This window comes from Capricornis sumatraensis, chromosome 1 (genome assembly GCF_032405125.1).
Source record: "Capricornis sumatraensis isolate serow.1 chromosome 1, serow.2, whole genome shotgun sequence".
NCBI classification, from domain to species: domain Eukaryota; kingdom Metazoa; phylum Chordata; class Mammalia; order Artiodactyla; family Bovidae; genus Capricornis; species Capricornis sumatraensis.
The window spans coordinates 242,830,470-242,851,628 of NC_091069.1; the positions used below are offsets into that span (position 1 = coordinate 242,830,470).

At 35.3% G+C, this 21,159-nt stretch overlaps 1 protein-coding gene across 1 annotated transcript in view; it reads left to right on the forward strand.

Moving 5' to 3' along the window:
• NPHP3 (nephrocystin 3) overlaps window positions 1-20,574 on the forward strand; it is a 54,247-nt gene extending 33,673 nt beyond the window's left edge. Inside the window, exons 17-27 of the mRNA XM_068971902.1 lie at window positions 1,537-1,701; window positions 9,199-9,293; window positions 9,911-10,033; window positions 11,606-11,795; window positions 11,954-12,195; window positions 13,447-13,522; window positions 15,183-15,310; window positions 16,574-16,814; window positions 17,801-17,926; window positions 18,502-18,617; window positions 19,581-20,574. Of these exons, the coding sequence (XP_068828003.1) occupies window positions 1,537-1,701; window positions 9,199-9,293; window positions 9,911-10,033; window positions 11,606-11,795; window positions 11,954-12,195; window positions 13,447-13,522; window positions 15,183-15,310; window positions 16,574-16,814; window positions 17,801-17,926; window positions 18,502-18,617; window positions 19,581-19,761 (1,683 nt within the window). The 3' untranslated portion in view covers window positions 19,762-20,574. The remainder of the gene's footprint in view (window positions 1-1,536; window positions 1,702-9,198; window positions 9,294-9,910; window positions 10,034-11,605; window positions 11,796-11,953; window positions 12,196-13,446; window positions 13,523-15,182; window positions 15,311-16,573; window positions 16,815-17,800; window positions 17,927-18,501; window positions 18,618-19,580) is intronic.
• Window positions 20,575-21,159: the final 585 nt, after the last annotated feature.

The window sequence follows — 21,159 nt, forward strand, 5'->3', positions numbered from 1 at the left end:
ATACAAATTCTTTTTTATAGAGTTTACAAATTAATGTCTTCCCTGTTCTTGTGTTTTAACCTTATGACATCATTATACAAAGTTTTATTTTAATAAAGTGAGATTATCCACAGTTTCTTTTATGGTTAATGCCTGTTTATCTTTTTTTTTTTATCCTTTGCTGTCATAAAAATGATTTGATATTTTTCCCTTTAAAATATTTTATAATTTTGTTCTTCATGTATAAGTCCTTAATGCACATTACATATTTTTATTTATTGTGTGAGGAAGGAATCTAATTTTTTTTTTTTTTTGCCACGCTGCACAGCTTGTAGGATCTTAGTTCCCTGACCAGGAATTGAACCTGGGATACTGCAGGGAATTCCCAGGAGCCTAATTCTTAATCTTTTAAAATATAGCTAGTTAATTGTTCATTTTACTTTATATATCTTTTCTACTGATTTGGAATGCCACCTCTCAGGTATCAAGCTCATATATAAACATGAGTCTGTTTCTAGGCTCTTCTGTTCCAATTTACTATTCCTTATCAATACCACTGTCTTAACTATTAGAACTTGAAAGTAAGCTTTGATATTTCATTGGGCAAACCCCCTCTTAATATTTTTCATAGTTGTCTTGGCTCATTTCCCATGTGTATCTTTAGAGTTGGCTCAGCAAGTGCCACGGAAATTCAGTATGCAATTTTAATTGGAATTGCACTGAATTTAGAGGTGAATTTAGGGAAAATTATCTTATATCTTCTCCTTCATGAAAAGCTAGATAGTTCTCCATTTATTTAGTCATCATCTTGAATGATTTTCGAATAACATTTTATCTTCTTTCCCATAAAAGTTTTGAACATCTTTTGTTAAAATTTGTTTCTAATAACTCTGTAGTAGTTAAAATAACTTGTAAAACTTTTTTTTGTTGCTGGTTATTCAACTTAGTTTTTGGAAATTCACTAACAACCTTGCTGAGCCCTTATAGTTTTAACCTGGATCCATTTTTGTGTTTATTTCTCAGCTTGGGGGGTTCCTGTAGTTGGACTTTTCTTTCCACCTCTAAGCCCACAAGGTTCCTTCCTTGTCTTCTTGTTCTGCTATTTATCTATCTAAATTTTCAGTTTACCATTTGGGATACTTGGGGGATTTCCCTTTCTTTTCTGAAGGTTCAATTATGATTTTAGAAATGTTTTATTACTTGTTGTTATCTGATATTGAGGCATTTGTACTAAGAGGGTTGTTTGCTTCCCCCATCTTCCCAGAATTGGAACTCTGTCATTAGTTTTAATAATACATTTCCTGCAGTTTTAATTTCACTAAACTTTTTCTATATGTATATTATCTTTGGCACGCTACATTTTATATGTACACTGTCTTATTCTTGATTAGTGTCTTTTGGAAAGTGTGTTCTAAGAAATCTGTTTCTTGGTTTATTAAATCACTTGAATGATATATTTGAATAAGTTAAGCTTAAAAGAATTATGGACATTTTAATGGCTATTAGTTAACAATAGAGGTACTGTATAATCACTGTTAATTTATTTTATCTACCTAGATTCTCTGCCTTGTAAATATTAGTCACAATGGTGTGAATGAGTCAGAATTGATGGAACTCTATCCTGAGATGTCCTGGACTGTCTTGACCTCCCTTATTCATAGTTTACACAAAATGTGTTTGTTGACTTATGGTTGCGGTTTGCTTAAGTTTCAACATCTACAGGTAAATGTTATCTTAGTAAGGTTTTTTCACTTATTGAAATGTCTACATATCATCTCATATGTATTATGCTATATAATGCCATATATTTCAAATATTTCGATTAAAAGACAAAATTGAAATCTCATTTGGCATTACAGATATTTTTCCAGTAATTTTAGGTTAGATATAAAATTTGGCTAGTATTCTTATGAAGTAAATACCTTTATGAAATGGCTATTACTTTAAAAAGTAGTTTTTCTGAAAGAGAAAAATGTTTTTTCAATTTTATGTTTCATTGTATTGTTGGTATATTATACATGTTTTAAGAGCTTGGGTTCTGTCACTCTGCCTCAGTTCACAGCCCAGCTCTTTACAGCTTAATGTAACCCTGGGCAAGTTCTCTGAGCCTTGGGCATATGTTTTCAGCTTACCTCAGGGGTTGTGAAGATAATTAATTGAAATGGTGAATAATTAATTGGTCCTGGTGAAGTCCTAAACATGATTTCTAGCACCTAGTAAATAATGACTAATATAACTATTTTTTTGGAACCGCATAATTTCCATCTGTTAATCCCAAATTCCCAATCCTTCCCTCCCCAACTACCCCTTCCCCTTGGAAAACACAAATTTGTTTTCTATGTCTGTGATTCTGTTTCATAGATATGTTCAATTGTGTCATATTTTAGATTCCACATATAAGTGGTAATCACAGTTTGTCTCTTTCTGACTTCGCTTAGTATGAAAATCACTAGGTCCATCCATGCTGCATTTTAATTCTTTTATTTATGGCTGAATAAATATTCCATTGCATATATGTACCATGTATTTTTTATCCATTCTCCTATTGATGGACGTTTAGGTTTTTTCCATGTCTTGGCTATTGTAAAGAGAGCTACCATGAACACAGAAGTGCATGTATCTTTTTGAATTACAGTTTTTTCTGGATAAATGCCAAGAGTGGAATTGCCAGATCTTATGATTACTCTATTTTTAATTTTTTAAGAAACCTCCATGCTGTTTTCCATAGTGGCTGTACCAGCTTACATCCCTACTAGCACTATGGGAGGGTTCCCTTTTCTCTACACCCTCTCCAACATTTGTTATTTGTAGACTTTAATGATGGCCATTCTGACTGGTGTGAGATGGTACCTCACTGTAGTTTCGATTTACATTTCTCTAAAAATTAGCAATAATGAGTATCTTGTCATATGCCTATTCACCATCTGTATGTCTTTGGAGATATATCTACTTAGGTCTTCTGCTCATTTCTTGATTGGGTTGTTTGGTTTTTTGTTATTGAATTGTATGAGCTGTTGGTATATTTTGGAAACTAAACCTCTGTTGGTCACATCATTTGCAAATATGTTCTCCCTTTGTTTGTTTGTTTATGATTTCCTTTGCTGTACAGAAGCTTATAAATTTGATTAAGCCCTGTTGGTTTAGTTTTGCTTTTATTTCTATTGCCTTGGGAGACTGACCTAAGAAAACATTATTACAGTTATGTCAGAGAATGTTTTGCCTATGTTCTCGTCTATGAGTTTTATGGTGTCATGTCTTATATTTAAGTCTTTAAGTCATTTTGAGTTTGTTTTTGTGTATGGTGAGAGATGTGTTCTAACTTCACTGATTTACATGCAGCTGTACAGCTTTGCTGACACCACTTGCTGAAGAGACTGTCTTTTCTCCATTGTATTTTCTTGCTTCCTTTGTCAAAAATTAATTGACAGTAGGTGTGTGGGTTTTTCTTGGCTATTTCATTCCATTGATCCATAGGTCTGTTTTTGTGCCAATATCATGCTGTTTTGATTGCTGTAGCTTTGTAGTTTTGTCTGAAGTCTTGGGGGGTTATGCCTCCTGCTTTGTTCTTTTTCCTAAGGATTGCTTTGTCAATTCTGTGTCTTTTTATGGTTCCATATAAATTTTCGGATCATTTGTTCTAGTTTTGTGAAAAATGTCATGGGTAATTTGGTAGAGATCACATTAAATCTATAGTTTGCTTTGGGTGGTATGTCCATTTTAACAATATTAATTCTTCCAATCCAAGAGCATGGGATATCTTCTATTTTTTTGAATCATATTGTTTCCTTTATTAATGTTTTATAGCTCTCAGGATATAAGTCTTTCACCTCCTTGGTAAGATTTACTCCTAAGTAAATTTTTTGTTATGACTTTAAAAGGAATACTTTTTTACATTCTCTAATATTTCATTGTTAGTGTAAAGAAATACAACTGATTTCTTTATGTTAATCTTATATCCTACTATCTTCCTGAAATCATTGATCTGTTCTAGTAGTTTTTGTGTGGAGTCTTTAAAGTTTTCTATATGCAGTATCATGTCATCTGCATATAATGACAATTTTAACTCTTCCCTACCAATTTGAATACCTTTTACTTTTTTTTTGGTCTGATTGCTGTGGCTAGGACTTCAAATACTATATTGAAGAGAAGTGGGGAGAGTGGGCATCTTTGTCTTCTTCCAGATTTTAGTGAGAAGGCTTTCATCTTTTCACCATTGAGTATTATACTGGCTGTGGGCCTGTAATAAATAGCTTTTATTATGCTGAGATATGTTCCCTTTGAATCTACTTTGGTAGGAGTTTTTATCATAGATGGATATTGAATTTTCTTTTTTTTTTAATTGAGTTTTCTCAAATGCTTTTTCTGCCTTTATTGAGATGATCATGTGTTGTCTTTTCTTTGTTGATGTGGTATATCACATTAATTAATTTGCATATATTAAATCATCCTTATGACTCTGGGATGAATCCACCTTGGTTGTGGTGGTGTATGATCTTTATGTGTCATTGAATTAGGTTTGTTAATATGTTGTTAAGAATTTTCGCAACTGTATTCATCAAAGATGGCCTATAATTTTCTTTTTCAGAAGTGTCTGTTGTGGTATCAAGGTGATGGTGGCTTCATAGAGTTTCTTTGGGAATGTACCTTTCTCTTCAGTCTTTTAGAAGAGTTTAGAAAAGACTGGTATAAGTTCTTCCTTGTATGTTTGGTAGAATTCGCTTGTGAAGCCATCTGGCCTTGGATTTTTGTTTGTAAGGAGTTTATAAATTACAGATTCTATTTTACTTCTAGTTATTGGTCTATTCAAGTTATTTATTTCTTCTTGATTCAGTTTTGCTGGATTGTATGTTTCTGGAAAGTTGTCCATTTCTTCTAAGTTGTTGAATTTGTTGACCTATAATTGTTCCTAGTATTCTCTGATGGCCCGCATACCAAAAAATGTTAAGTCCACACAGACTACACAGGGATGCTCTGACATAAAAATGGTCCTCCAAGACCACAGTAGATAACTGTTTCTCCTAAATCCATAGAGTAAGAGAAATATAAGTAAAACAAAGCAGAGGAACCACTCCCAAATAAAAGATCAAGAGAATTCTCGTTAAAGAACAAACAGTGAGACAGACTTCTTCAATCTAATAGACACTGAAACAACAAGATAATGAAAAGACTGAAGGAATTAAAAAGGACTGTTCATAGTAATGTAGGTTACTGTACAAAGAGACTAGAAACTAGAAGGAGGAGCCAAGAAAAATTAGAAAATTCACTTGCTGAAATGAAAGCTGAGCTAAAGGCTATGAACAGCAGAATAAATAATGCAGAAGAATGAATAAGTGATCTGGAAGAAATGGAAATCACCGTATCAGAACAGCAGACAGAAAACCAAATGAATTTTCAAAAAAAGAAATATAAGAGACCTATGGGATACTATAAAAGCATATCAGTCTATACATAATAGGGATCCCAGAAGGAGAAGAAAGAGAGAAGGGGGATTGAAAATATATTTGAAGAAATTATGCCTGAAAATTTCCCAAACCTAAAGAAAGAAACATATCCTCCTGTGTACAGGAGGCACAGAGGGTTCCAAACAATATAAACCCAAACAGTCCTATATCAATACATCCTATAATAAAAAAATGGTAAAAGTTAAACATAAAGAGGGCAAGAGAATAAGGGGGTGACAGAGAATGAGACAGTTGGATGGCATCACTGACTCAATGGACATGAGTTTGAACAAACTCTGGGAAATAGTGAGGGATGGGGAAGCCTGGATTGCTGCAGTTCATGTGGTAGCAGAGTCAGACATGACTTGGCAACTGATTAACAACAAAATATAAAGAGAAGATACTAAAGGAAGCAAGAGAAAAACAAAGAGTTAATTATAAGGGAATCCCCATAAGGCTATCAGCTGATTTCTCTACAGAAACATTATAGGCCAGAATAGAATGACAAAATATATTCAAAGTCCTAAAACAGAAAAATCTGTAACCTAGGATACTCTACTCTCCAAGATTATCATTTAGAACTTTTCAGATGGGCAAAAACTTAAAAAAAAAAATAGCAATACTAAACCCATCCTAAAGGAAATATTGAAAGGTCTTATCTAAATAGGAGAGAAGTAAGAATCAATAAGGAAGAGAAAACCACAATTGGAAAGTAAATCATTTAAATAAGCTGGTTTGTTAGTTAGTCACAAAGTCATGTCCAACTCTTCTGCGATCTCATTGACTGTAGCCCACCAGGCTCCTCTGTCCATGGGTTTCCCAGGCAAGAGTACTGGAGTGGGTTGCCATTTCCTTCTCCAGGGGATCTTCCCAACCCAGGGATTGAACCTGAGTCTCATGCATTGGCAGGCAAATTTACCACTGAACCACTGGATACACAGATATTTAAAAATTTCTGTGAAAGTGGTGATAACCACAACAAACAGCAAAAGGACAAACATGAAGATATAAAAGAGGACATCAAGATCATAAAATGTGGGGATGAGCATAAGAAAACGTAGATTTTTTTTCCCTAGAATGTGTTTGAGCTGTATAACTACCAGTCTAAAGCAAGCAGATATAGGAAGGGGGTTAGCATACATGAAACATAGGGTAACCACAAATCAAAAACATATAATAGATTTACAAAAACCAAAGAGAAGAGAAGAGAAGCATAATGCAAAAGAAAATCATCAAACCCCAAAAGGAAAAAGGAAAAAGAAGGAACAAAGAAGAAATATAAAATCATGGAAAAACATGATTTAAAATAATAATAAATACATTTCTATTAAAAATTACTTTAAACGTCAGTGGACTAGATGCTCAAATCAAAAGACACATAGTCACAGAAAGGATAAAAAAAAAAAAAGAGTATAGAATATGCTGCCTACAAGAGACTCATTTTAGGGCAAATGATACACATAGATTGAAAGTGAGAGGATGGAAAAAACCATTTCAAGCAAATGGAAATGACAAGAAAGCAAGGTTTACAATATTCATATCAGACAAAATAGACTTTAAGTCAAAGGTTATAAAGAGAGATAAAGAAAGATACTATATTATGATAAAAGGATCAATACAAGGAGATGATAGTACACTCATCAACATATATTCAGTCAATATAGAAGCAACTAAATACATAAAACAAATACTACCAGACATAAAGGGATAAATTGATGGGAATACAATAATAGCAGGAGACTTTAACACTTGACTCACATCAATGAACAGATCTTTGAGACAGAAAATCAGTAAAGCAACAGACAGCCAAAATGATACAATATAATAGTTAGACTTAATTGATATTTTCAAGACATTACATCAAAAATGTAATGTCTTGAACTTCCTGATGTTCAAGCTGGTTTTAGAAAAGGCAGAGGAACCAGAGATCAAATTGCCAACATCCGCTGGATCATCGAAAAAGCAAGAGAGTTCCAGAAAAACATCTATTTCTGCTTTATTGACTATGCCAAAGCCTTTGATTGTGTGGATCACAATAAACTGTGGAAAATTCTGAAAGAGATGGGAATACCAGACCACCTGACCTGCCTCTTGAGAAATCTGTATTCAGGTCAGGAAGCAACAGTTAGAACTGGACATGGAACAACAGACTAGTTCCAAATAGGAAAAGGAGTACATCAAGGCTGTATATTGTCACCCTGCTTATGTAACTTCTATGCAGAGTACATCATGAGAAACGCTGGACTGGAAGAAACACAAGCTGGAATCAAGATTGCCAGGAGAAATATCAATAACCTCAAATATGCAGATGACACCACCCTTATGGCAGAAAGTGAAGAGGAGCTAAAAAGCCTCTTGATGAAAGTGAAAGAGGAGAGTGAAAAAGTTGGCTTAAAGCGCAACATTCAGAACACGAAGAGAATGGCATCCGGTCCCATCACTTCATGGGAAATAGATGGGGAAACAGTGGAAACAGTGTCAGACTTTATTTTTAGGGGCTCCAAAATTACTGCAGATGGTGACTGCAGCCATGAAATTAAAAGACGCTTACTCCTTGGAAGAAAAGTTATGACCAACCTAGATAGCCTATTCAAAAGCAGGGACATTACTTTGCCGACTAAGGTCCGTCTAGTCAAGGCTATGGTTTTTCCAGTGGTCATGTATGGATGTGAGAGGTGGACTGTGAAGAAGGCCGAGCGCCGAAGAATTGATGCTTTTGAACTGTGGTGTTGCAGAAAACTCTTGAGAGTCCCTTGGACTGCAAGGAGATCCAACCAGTCCATTCTGAAGGAGATCAGCCCTGGGATTTCTTTGAACGGAATGATGCTGAAGCTGAAACTCCAGTACTTTGCCCACCTCATGCAAAGAGTTGACTCATTGGAAAAGACTCTGATGCTGGGAGGGATTGGGGGCAGTAGGAGAAAGGGACGACCGAGGATGGGATGGCTGGATGGCATCATAGATTCGATGGACGTGAGTCTGAGTGAATTCCGGGAGATGGTGATGAACAGGGAGGCCTGGCGTGCTGTGATTCATGGGATCGCAAAGAGTTGGACACGACTGAGCGACTGAACTGAACTGAAGTGAACATCAAAAATAGCAGAATACACATTCTGTTCAAGTGCACCTGAAACATTCTCTAGGATTGAGCACATGTGTGTGTGTGTGTTCAGTCCTGTGCAATTCTTTACAACCCCCTGGACTGTAGCCCACCAGACCCCTCTGTCCATGGAATTTTCCAGGCAAGAATACAGGGATGAGTTGCCATCCCCTTCTCCAGGGTATCTTCCCTTGAACCCGCATCTCGTAAGTCTCTTGCATTAGCAGGCAGGTTCTTTACCACTAATGCCACCTGGGAAGCCCTTCATTGCCATGGTTAATTTATATATGTAATCTAATGTAAATAAATTCTTTCATTTGAGTATGCTGTGTTATATGTAGGTGTGGAATATTTGTAATTCCACAGGCTTATCTTTCTCCTTTGTAGTATTAATACATCACTTAAATATAGTTTGCTGTTTTTAGTACTTTTGCAGTCCACATTTCAGATTTTTAATGTATTCACTAAAAGTTTGAATTGTGTTATATTCTTAGTTCTAACAAGAATTCTCATGTCAGTTGTCACATAAATACATACTGAATTTTTAAATATTTTAATGCTATTTCTATTCTACAACTATAAATTGAAATAATTATAAATTTCATTTTAAAAATTCATTGTTAGATGTACAGTGACTTACAGAAAATAGACTGTGATATTTTTTCTTTTTCTCTGTAGGCTTGGGAAACAGTGAGACTAGAATACATGGAAGCCCCCACCATTATTGCTTCATATAGACAAAAGCTAACCAACTATTTTACCATGCAGCTAAGGTATTACAAACGTCCACTTTGTTGTTCTTAGCTTCTGCAACACACTATACCTCTGTGTCCTTATTTTTTTCTTTCTTAGAATAACTTAATATAAAAATTTACTTATTATTTTAAAGGTTAAGTTCTCTCCTGTTAATGCCAAAAGAATAAAATATAATTATGCAAGTCAGTCTTTTAATATTATGCTGAAGATTTAAGTGAAATCAATGCAGGATCATTTTATTATTTTTATTTTATTCTAGTTAAATAGTTCAAGTAGTTAAAAAATATGTGTATGTCTGTGAATACCTGGGTGTGTACAGTTGTGTCCATTGATGGGTCTTTTTTGATAATTCAATTTGTGTCCATTGATGGTTTTTTTAATAGTTCAATGCCTACTCTATAGGTATAGGAAAATACCTATAGAGTTTGATCAGTGGTCCTGAATATCACTTTATTTCCATAGTTAGGTTCATAAAGTTTCTGATTTTTACCTAATTTTCTCAGTATTATTCATCGAGTCAGGGATAGGATATATATCAAATATGTATCTCCTCCTTTAACATTTGCCAGTAGTCTTTTGAAGCAATCCCACTGTGGGACAGCACTATTGAATGTTGTCCCTTCTCTTCTCATAGTCAGGACCGAGTGACTTGGAGGAGTGCAGATGAACTGCCTTGGCTTTTCCAGCAGCAGGGAAGTAAACAGAAGCTGCATGACTGTCTCCTTAACCTCTTTGTGTCTCAAAACCTCTATAAAAGGTAAAAAACTTATTTGTAGGACATCTTTCCCCAGAAAAACAGATTCAAACAGTTGTTCGGGGTAACAGGGGAAAATGGCATTCTTCATTTAAAAATTAGTCCACTTTCAGTGGTAACCATAGTATAAAACAATATGGGACAAACTTTAAACAGTTTGCAAATTGCCATGTCTACTTTTCCCAAGAGGTAAACAAAAAAGATGCTGTGCTGTGCTTAGTCACTCAGTCATGTCTGACTCTGCAACCTCATGGACTGTAGCCCGCCAGGCTCCTCTGTCCATGGGGGTTCCCAGGCAAGATTACTGAAGTGGGTTGCTGTGCCTTTCTCCAGGGGATCTTCCCAACCCAGGGATCGAACCAAAGTCTCCCACATTACAGGCACATTGTTTACTCTCTGTGCCACCACGGAAGCCCAAACAAAAATGATAAGAGTATTGCTTTTATAAAATCAGAGCTGGAATGCTCTTGAGGTAGCTTTGTATCTTAATCTTTCACTGAAGCAGGTTTAAATCCAGACCACCCAGAGAGGTGGTTCATGATGTCTACCTCTTAGGGCATCCAAGTATTTTAAAGTATAGCCTTCAAGCTAGACTTTGGGCTCTTCATAGGATCTGACTGGTGTCAGAATTTAAAGAAAGGATTACCCTTTTCTTATAATAATCTTTTTTAAGTTTTTATTCTATCTTTTTGGCTGTACCATGTGGCATGTGGGATCTTATTTCTCATACACCCACACCCCATGCAGTGGAAGCACCAAGTCTTAGCCACTGGCCCACCAGGGAAATCCTTTATGTCTCATTGGTATCTCCTGGTGTGTCTGAATTTGCCTCTTGCAGAATCACCTTTTTATGAGCCAACCTTCTGACCTCTAAGTCCCACCTCCATCTCACCTAGAAATTTAGACACTTCTCATAACTTAGCTGCATGATTTGTTTTGTTCCTTAATGATCTCTCTCAAATTTCTTTGTTGCAGCTCATAAATTATTTCTGATCTCCATCCAGTTTCTCATGATTTGAAATGAGATTCATCTTTTAGTTTAACAGCTCTCCATCCCACTTAATACCATCTACAGATGAATAAGCTTACTTTTATCATTCCATTCCTTGATGAAAATACAAAGCAGGTATTCTGACAGCTTGCCTGTGCTTTGTTTCTTCTGTTCGTATTTCCATCATTTAAAATAATTTTGGGGTGAACTCAGCAGTTGACTGCATATCGTAAAAAGTCTAAACAGGATTCTGATAGGGTTCCATTGGTGAGTAACCATAATGGTATTCATGGTAACAGCCAGCACTATGGAGTACTTGCTACATGCCGTGATCTCCTTAAAGCAACACTTGAGGCAGGTGATGTCAGGGTGCTCCTTCTGCAGTCGAGAATGATGAGGTAGGAGAGAACACAGCTAGAGCGCTGTGGACTCAGATGGCAGGCCCAGTTTACACCTTTACCTCACTATACTGGACTGGCCTCCTAATACACTGTCAGTAGCTTGATATGAATTTGTGGCATCTTCACTCAGTAGTGGGGTTTAACATTTCTTTTTCATTATATCACTGTTATTTGTTGAAACAGAGGACATTTTGCTGAGTTGCTGAGTTATTGGCAGTTTGTTGGCAAAGACAAAATCGCAATGGCAGCAGAATACTTTGATTCACTGAAGCAGTATGAGAAAAACTGTGAAGGCGAAGAGAGCATGGTTTGCTTAGCTGACCTTTATGAAACCCTGGGGCGATTTCTCAAGGATCTAGGCCTTCTCAGTCAGGTAACTTCAGCAGGGAGTTAGAGACTGTGTGGGTCTTCATGTTTACGCTTTTCTCCTTCCTAGGAATTGATGTAGCTTTCATTTGTTGTGCTAATCAGATCGCAAATCTTATAGGATTTCACTCACATTAATTGGTCTTTAACCTTTTTCTTCCCCAGGCTGTTGTGCCTTTGCAGAGGTCTCTGGAAATTCGAGAAACAGCTTTAGATCCAGATCACCCACAAGTAGCTCAGTCTCTCCACCAACTCGCAAGTGTGTATGTACAGTGGAAGAAGTTTGGCAATGCAGAACAACTGTATAAACAGGCATTGGAAATCTCAGAAAATGCCTATGGTTCAGACCATCCCCATATTGCTCGCGAACTTGAGGCACTTGCAACTTTGTACCAGAAACAAGATAAGTAAGATTTCAGTTAGTAATTCTCTGGTTTTTTGACAGGGAATTAGAGTTCTTAATGTACTTATGTGGGAGGCATTGTGTTGTGGCTGTGTACTTTTCCTTATCCTGTACTTTCCTGATCCTATATTCTTTTGAATCCACCATATTCAAATATTATTCTTGGTCTGGGTCTTCATGGGGTAAACAAAATTAGAACTGCAAGGTTCATCTCTGTTTCAAGGACAAGGTTCATCTCTGTGGAGGACAGAGCATGGATTTTGGAGTCATAGAGCTGGATGTGAAAATGAGCTCCTTTGCTGACTGGCTTTCTAATACTGAGTACTACTAATACAGGGGACAGCAAACCATCACCCACATGCCCAGTCCAGAAGGTCCCCCCCTGTTTTGGACCTAAGGTTGTAGTGGAACACAGCCATAGCTTTTTTTTCATTTACATATTATCTGTGGCTGCTTTCATGCTTCAACAGTAGCTTTTTAGTTTCAACAGCAATCACATAACCCACAAAGGCAAAAATGCTTACTATCTAGCAGTTTACAGAAGTTTGATCCCTAGTATAATACAGCCTCTGAAAGGTATCTCTTCTCTATCTGAAATCATTTCTTTTGCTCAATCATAAGCGACACATACTGGAATTTTTTCTTTTAACTTCTAAAAATATTGTTTCACACAGATTTTGTGTAAATTTCCCATTTCTATGTGACCAAAAATTAGTTGATATAGCAAACTAAAGTTTTGAATTTTCATTTAATTGGATTGCATTTTAGAGATTGCCTTTTAAACTCAAACTGAGTTTAATCAGCTAAAAAATAGTTAAATGTCAGCTAGTTGGAAGACGTGTTCTTTTAGTTGCTAAGTCATGACTGAGTCTTTTGTGACCCCATGGACTATATCTCGCCAGGCTGCTCTATGCATGGGATTTCCCAGACAAGAATATTGGAGTGGGTTGCCATTGCCTTCTCCAGGGATGCTTTTCCCTTCTCCTGACTCAGGGATTGAACCTGCATCTCATGCATAGGCAGGCAGATTCTTTACCACTGAGTCCCATGGAAGCCCACTTGGAGGACTAGATTTATTAGATTTTGCTTTGTGAAAGTTTTTGTTTAAGATTTTTCATTCCATATGACTATCACTTCTAGAAATAATGTTGTATTTAATTAGCAAAAAAAAGACTTTACATTGGTGCTTTATTTCACTGAAGTATGACACTTTGGACATGTTGCTTTCCTTTGACTTACTCTTTTTTTTTTTAAGATATGAACAAGCTGAACATTTTAGGAAAAAATCGTTTAAAATTCGTCAGAAAGCTGCAAGGAGAAAAGGCAACCTGGTAATGAGAGATTTCTTTTGTGTTGTATTTTGAACAAAAAGGAAAAGAACATCTCTGTATTGTAATGTAGATGCATAAACCTCACATATTTAAAAACTTTTGACTTTAAGAATTGATTTCTAGGGAAATACTAATTAATATTTTCTAATTTAAAATACATGTTTAAATATTAGTATCACTGAGAAGTACAAATTAGTATATGTTTAAAAAGTGGAACTATATATTTTGGTAATCATTTTACACTATATACATATGTCATATCATCATGTTGTACACTTTAAATTTACACAGCTTTATATGTCAATTATATCTCAATAAAGCTGGGGAAATTTTTTTTTTAATTTTTAAAAAGTAGAACTATATAATCCAAAGACTAGATTTTAGTGTGAAGCAATTATACTCCAATAAAAATTAACAAAAGTTATAAAGGTTAGATTTTAGAAGATGAACTTAAAAGCTGTTTCAATTTTTTAAAGAGCTGGAAAAGAGAATAAAAGAAATTGAGTAAACATTTAATGTTACATTCAAATGCCAAGAAATTATTATCCTTAATTGCAAAAAATTTTTCATTTTTCTAAGCTACTGATAAATATAGCATATTTATTTTAACTTAAAATGCTATATTCAGTTTTTTATTAAAATGTATTTCACATCTAATATTGTATAAATATAAGATGTACAACATATTTATTTGATGCATTTATATATTGTAATATGATTACACCATAACATCACATCACAAAATTATTTCTTTTTTGTGGTTGGAATAATTAAGATCTAGTCTCTTAGCAAGTTTGATGATTATAATATTGTTGCTGTTATTCCCTATGCTATACATTTGATTTCCAGGACTTACTTGTCTACTAGTTGCAAGTGCTATGTGCAATTTTAAGTTCAGTTCAGTTCAGTCGCTCAGTCGTGTCTGACTCTTTGCAACCCCGTGAATCGCAGCACACTAGGCCTCCCTGTCCATCACCAACTCCTGGAGTTCACTCAGACTCACGTCCATTGAGTCATCTCATCCTCTGTTGTCCCCTTCTCCTCCTGCCCCCAATCCCTCCCAGCATCAGAGTCTTTTCCAATGAGTTAACTCTTCACATGAGGTGGCCAAAGTACGGGAGTTTCAGCTTTAGCATCAATCCCTCCAAAGAAATCCCAGGGCTGATCTCCTTCAGAAAGGACTGGTTGGATCTCCTTACAGTCCAAGGGACTCTCAAGAGTCTTCTCCAACACCACAGTTCAGAAGCATCAATTCTTCAGCGCTCAGCTTTCTTCACAGTCCACCTCTCACATCCATACATGACCACTGGAAAAACCATAGTAGTACCTGGTATTAAATGTTTAGTAATAGGGTTAATAAATATATGCACATTAATTCTGTTTCCTAATCTTTTTGATGCATTTAGGGATTCTGTTCATTTTGCTAAAATATCATAGTCATTTTCACAAAATAGTTTTAAATGAATTTAAGAATGTGATGTCACTGGGAAGTATGTATATTTTTAATAATCATTAGAGTAATTCAGTATACTTAAAGTAATTGTAATCTACTTTAAAGGAAACAAAAGGAGAAAGGATTTTTTCAGAACCCTAGTATATTGCTTCAGAATCAGAGATTGCACTTTCTTGATGATTGTTGTGAATTTCTGTGTTTCTCCAGTATGGATTTTCCCTTTTACGTAGACGGGCCCTACAATTAGAAGAGCTCACATTAGGTAAGGATACACCTGACAATGCTCGGACCCTCAATGAACTGGGTGTGCTCTACTATCTTCAGAACAACCTAGAGTGAGTACCGTTAATATTGAAAACAGGTATTCATTTCATCTCTTAGATGCAAAGCTGTTTTACATTTCTATCAAGCCAAGCTAGACAGAATTTTTCATGTATGATATGTTATAAACATGGCCACATTTAACAAAGACCATGACAATTTCTCCAGTTTCCTTTCACATTGTTTCTTTAGTAACTAAAAAGATATTCTGTAGTTTCCTTAGTATTTTATATATTTATAACAAGTGAGTTTGTGTAGATAGTGTACAAAAAATCTCACATAAGAACAAACTTGGGACTGAGGGAAAATAAAGAAAAGAATGTAGATGGCTGCTAATTTTATTCTTCAGTTTATTTGGATGTAGACTCAAAAAGACTCTTTTATGATAAATGAGTGTTTTTTGGACTTATTTGTATGCCAGCAAAATATAATAGACTTGACATTTTGGATATCAGAAAAATACAAATATTTAGCCCACTTCACAAAGGAGCAAGGTCTACTGTTTGTTGTGGTGCTCAGGCTTCTCATAGTGGTGGCTTCTTTTGTTAAAGAGCATGGGCTCCAGGGCACATGGGCATCAATAGTTGTAGTACACAGGCTCAGTAGTTGCAGCTCCCAGGCTCTACATTACAGGCTGAGTAGTTTTGACCCAAGGGCATATGTAGTCTTCCCAGACCAGGAATTGAACATGTGTCCCCTGTACTGGCTGGCAGATTCTTATCCACTGCACTATCAGGGAAGTCCCACAAAGGGTTCTTTAATTAAAACTTATTTAGTACTAGGGAGCTCCCTTGCAGCCTGGTGGTTAGGATTTGGCTCTTTTACTGTAGAGGCCTGGATTCTACCCCTGGTCAGGGAACCATCTTGCATGGCACAATGCAACCAAAATACCAAAAAAAAAAACTCAACCAGATTTAGTACTAACTCCAAAGGGAGGGAGAAAGAAAGAATACCAAATTCCTTTGAGTTTGGCTTAGTAATTTTTAAGATATAAAAAGTTTGTTTTGGAAACTATTTATGAGTTTGTCTTTTAGAAGTGAAGTGGAGAACTGAGACAATTATCCAGATACTTTAGGGTCTCACACTACCAGGAAGGCATATTTAATTTTTGGAAAAGGGCAGAAAGAGATGAGAGGTGGGAAGAGGATTTTGAGCTGAATCCTTCATTTTAACTATCTTGGATTTAAGAATAAAAGTACTTCAGTTCTCCTCCTAATTAGGACTGGGGTTCTGACTTCTAGAGAATAGTTTAAACCATCTGGGTCTTTTGTTCACAGAACAGCTGACCAGTTTCTGAAGCGTTCCTTGGAGATGAGGGAGAGAGTTCTAGGACCAGATCACCCTGACTGTGCCCAGTCTTTGAATAATCTGGCGGCTCTGTGCAATGAAAAGAAACAGTATGACAAAGCAGAAGAACTTTATGAAAGAGCCTTAGACATTCGGAGACGAGCATTAGCTCCTGACCACCCTTCTTTGGCTTATACGGTAAAGCATCTTGCGATCTTATACAAGAAAATGGTAAGTAGTCCATAGCATGCCTACATGTGTTTTATAATATACCAGTTAAGCCGTAATTGCTGTAAGCAAAACAATTTATCTTCTGATGGATAGATTATTTTCTATCAGCTTTTAAATCACAATGATTTAATTATTTCAGACTTAACTAAATTAAGGTCCTAGTTTAGTTTTTAACAATACATTCTAAATACAAATGCATTTGTCAGCACTCTAACTAGAACTTATTCTTCTTTTACATTTCAGAAGTTCTAAAATTCAACCAGTATTAAGTTTGCTGTGTTAGGCTACCACAGACATAACAAATCACCCAATTGTCAGGACTGAAGAAGTCTCCATAGCTAATGAAATGACCATTTCACTTTTTCTTTTCTTTGCTTGCAGTTAAATGTAACCATTCTTTACCATAGAGTTCTAGCCTAAGTGATATTTGGAGTTTTTATAGCTGTCCTTAAAACAAATGAAAATCAGGAGAAAAAACTGCTTTCATTTAGTGTGGTTACAGAGTTGTATAGACTTTGTGGGACTGTTGCTAACCCTCCTAGTACTGAAGTTGATGTTTCAATATAAAGGTTGTTGCTATTTCTACCTAAATTTCAAGTAAAAAAGAAATAATCAGAAAAATCGGGAAAGTATTTGGTGGAAAATGAGTTTTAAAATAAAAACTTTGATGCTACCTCTAGATTACGTATAGTAGCAAACATACTTTAACTGGCATGTGTTTACATCACCAGAAAGTTATAATGGGTGATCCTAAAGAACTTTCTGAGTTATCAGAGAAAATGTTCTTATATTCTGTATAGCTTTACTTACATATTTTATTAGATTTCAGATATCCATAAACTTATCCATTAAACTGGGAGGAAATATTTCTGAACTTTTTTCCTCAAAATTACTTTTTACCATAAAACTGTATTTATAGAACAAGCTCTGATCATAAAGTATTTATTGCTTTAATATTTTTGTTAGATTTCACTTTTGTGTTTTAGGGGAAACTTGACAAAGCTGTACCTTTGTATGAGCTGGCTGTTGAAATCCGGCAGAAGTCCTTTGGCCCGAAGCACCCAAGTGTAGCTACTGCCTTGGTGAATTTAGCTGTTCTTTATAGCCAAATGGTAAGTTCCCATACTATAACACTTTATAAATGAATAGTTTTAACATACGAAATATAGGTAAACATGTATTAGATATGACACAGTAAAAATAATTAAAGGACATTTAAGGTTATCTACTAATGTTCCCTTTAATACTTGGGAAATTATTAAAGTTACAACTGTAAGACAGTCCATTCTTCTTAGTGTGAAATACTGTGTTTAGTTCATTGCATAGGCTTATTTATTTCTGGAGACTCCCTACATCTCTTTATGTAATATTGTTTCTAAGGTGTATCATTTGCTTGTCATGAGTAAGTGATATGGTACCCTGAGGTACTGCAAAGAAGTTTGTGCTTATATAATTGGATTAATGTCAGTTGTTACCAAGCCAGGTCTAAAACTTAAGTTTCTGAATTTTATTATACTACTTCTCCAATTATGATTACTCCTAAATTAATCAGTTTATCTACATCTTGTAGGAGGATATTAACTCTTTTAAAGTGTTTAGCCAAGTAGGTCAGCTCAGTCTAGAGTACCTTAAAAGTAATTTCAGAAACCCAATGTGTTCAAATGAACATTGTTTCTTTTTTAATAAGAAAAAACACAGTGAGGCCTTGCCGTTATATGAACAAGCATTAAAGATTTACGAGGACAGCTTGGGTCGGATGCATCCTCGAGTTGGAGAAACACTAAAAAATTTAGCTGTGCTTAGGTAAGAATTCTTCACTTTCCTCATATTAGCCAAAATCCCTTTTAGGACATCTTGATTCATCATAGAACCCCACAAAATATTTATTGCTGATATGCTTTTTATTGGAACAGAGGGTTTATTTTTGGCTGATCTAGTTCAAGACACATTGAAATAATATCCAGAAGTGAAACTGACGGTGGCACAACCTATTTTGTAGAGGAGAGTATCATGACAAATAAGAGGATGGATTACATTTGCAGCTAATTGGCTCTGGGGGTAATCTGGGCAGTTTGCTATGCTCAGTGGATTTACCATGTTGACTTTTGCATTCTGTTTACCTCAGGATGCTAACTTCCTTTAGCAGTTTCACTGTACCCATTACAATGTAGTCTTAATGGTGCCCCTATAAGACACTTGGCAGCAGGCAAAAAGAATTTGAGTATTCTGTTTTATTGGTTTGCCTGAAAATGGACTTTTCTTGCAGAGTAAAATTTACAAACTGAAGTTAAAATATAAAGTAAGATCATTTCTTAGGCAAAACTCAAAACCTAGAAATGATCCATAGACTCTTTCCAAGTAATGGGTCAAGCTGCCTTTTGCATGTCACTGTGGGACCATTCACCATTACAGTGCACAGAAAACCCAGCTGTAGGGTTTTACACAAGGTGAGGTGGAGAGCACTTCTGGGTAGATTTCAGATGGATTTTTTTTTCAATTATTTCTTATCTTGTCATATGGTTAAATGACTAGCAACTGGCTGAAATAATCTTGGAAATCCTGTGATAGTTGGCATTTTAGAAAATTTCGAAAGCATTCAACAAATAGAACTTCTTCTATATGAAAATCTAATAATAAAAACCTCCAGTTTTTCAGTCTTCAGCTTGGAAAAAAGAGCACAACTTGTTTTTCTGTATCCTATAAGACCATTTAGAATTGTTAAAAGAGAATTTTGAGAATTTTTGAGAATTTTTTTTTCTCCCAAAGCTATGAAGAAGGGGATTTTGAAAAAGCTGCTGAACTATACAAAAGGGCAATGGAAATAAAAGAAGCAGAAACGTCACTTTTGGGTGGAAAAGCTCCTTCCCAACACTCATCAAGTGGAGATACATTTAGCTTAAAAACAACCCATTCTCCTAATCTTTTCCTTCATCAAGGACAAAGGTGACAGCAGCAACTACAATTCATTGGAAGTGCACCTTAGGATAAAAAAAATAAACATTTGGAACTTTAGAATTTAAAATTTATAAAAACTGTTAAGAAAATTTAATTTTACTTTGTGTGATTTAACTGATTATTTGTATATTGGACTACATTGAAGTTTGAGTCATGGCTATTTCAATTTTAGCTGTTTGAAAGAATTACCTTTCCTATTGTGTGGGAACCAATATATACACCTTGGAATCCTAAGATAACATGAAGAATTAATTGATCATGGAGAATAGACTGGTCTCTGTTCTGTAAGAGCAGTTATAACTCTTTATTAGCAGTTAACACAAGGAGTTCAAGAATTCCATGATTACTATCTTTCAAAATCTACTTTAGCCTCACCATTCCTCATCTTGCTATTCAGTAGCAGTCTGGCCCAGTTGTCTACCTCAAAGAAAAGTTTTGGAATAAAGGGATAATGTTTATGGGACATATGAATTGTCTTCTGTAAAATGAACTAGTATTAGGAATCTGCTACATTTCTTTTATTCTACCTTTTCCTTGAGCAGATATGGCTAAGCCCACTGTTTTCTGTGCTTTCTACATTGTATATTGTTTTTGCTGTGTAGAATGTCCTTGCACAAACTGAAGTCAATATTGCAGTAACAAATCAAGCTCTGTGGCATTCTTTTAACTTTTCCCAAAATATGGACACGACCTTCTTCCTTAAATGGCCTACATCTACCTCTTCATTTATCTCGAACTCAAATTAGTTGCCCATTTTATATTGAAAATTAAATATTTTTATAGATTTTATAAATATTTCCAATCTGGGGTACTGTTTCATGCCATTTATGTATTTATATATAATAAAATTTTCAATTTTAATACTTGTAACATTCCAGTATGTATTAATTGTAAAGGTGAAAGATGTGATAACCATATTTCACAATTTTAAAATAAAGGTGAAATTTCAAGTTCTTTTTTCCACTCCAGTTTATACAAAAGGATTATATTTACATAATTAAGAAAAATGTTGAACACTACAAAAAAGAAGAATTAGCATTGTAGTTTGCTAATTCACTGAGTAGTTTGCTCAACTTGAGCTTCAGTAACTCCTAAGGATTCTATGTTCTCTAAGGCTTGGCTACTCAAGGCGGTCTGTGGACCAGAATCATCAGTATTACCCTGGGAGCTTAGTAAAAATTCAGACAGGCACTCCCCAGACCTAATGAATCAGCGTCTGCAATGTAGCTAGAGTCTCAGGTGATTCATATGCACAGAAGTTTGGGAAACAGTGGTCTAATTTTTAGGCACTGGAGTGGTGACCTAAAGTAAATGAGGCAGAATCTTATGAAATGAGCATCATTCTTCTCCCTTCTGGCAGAAGTACAAGAGGGAAAAAAGAAGATTAACT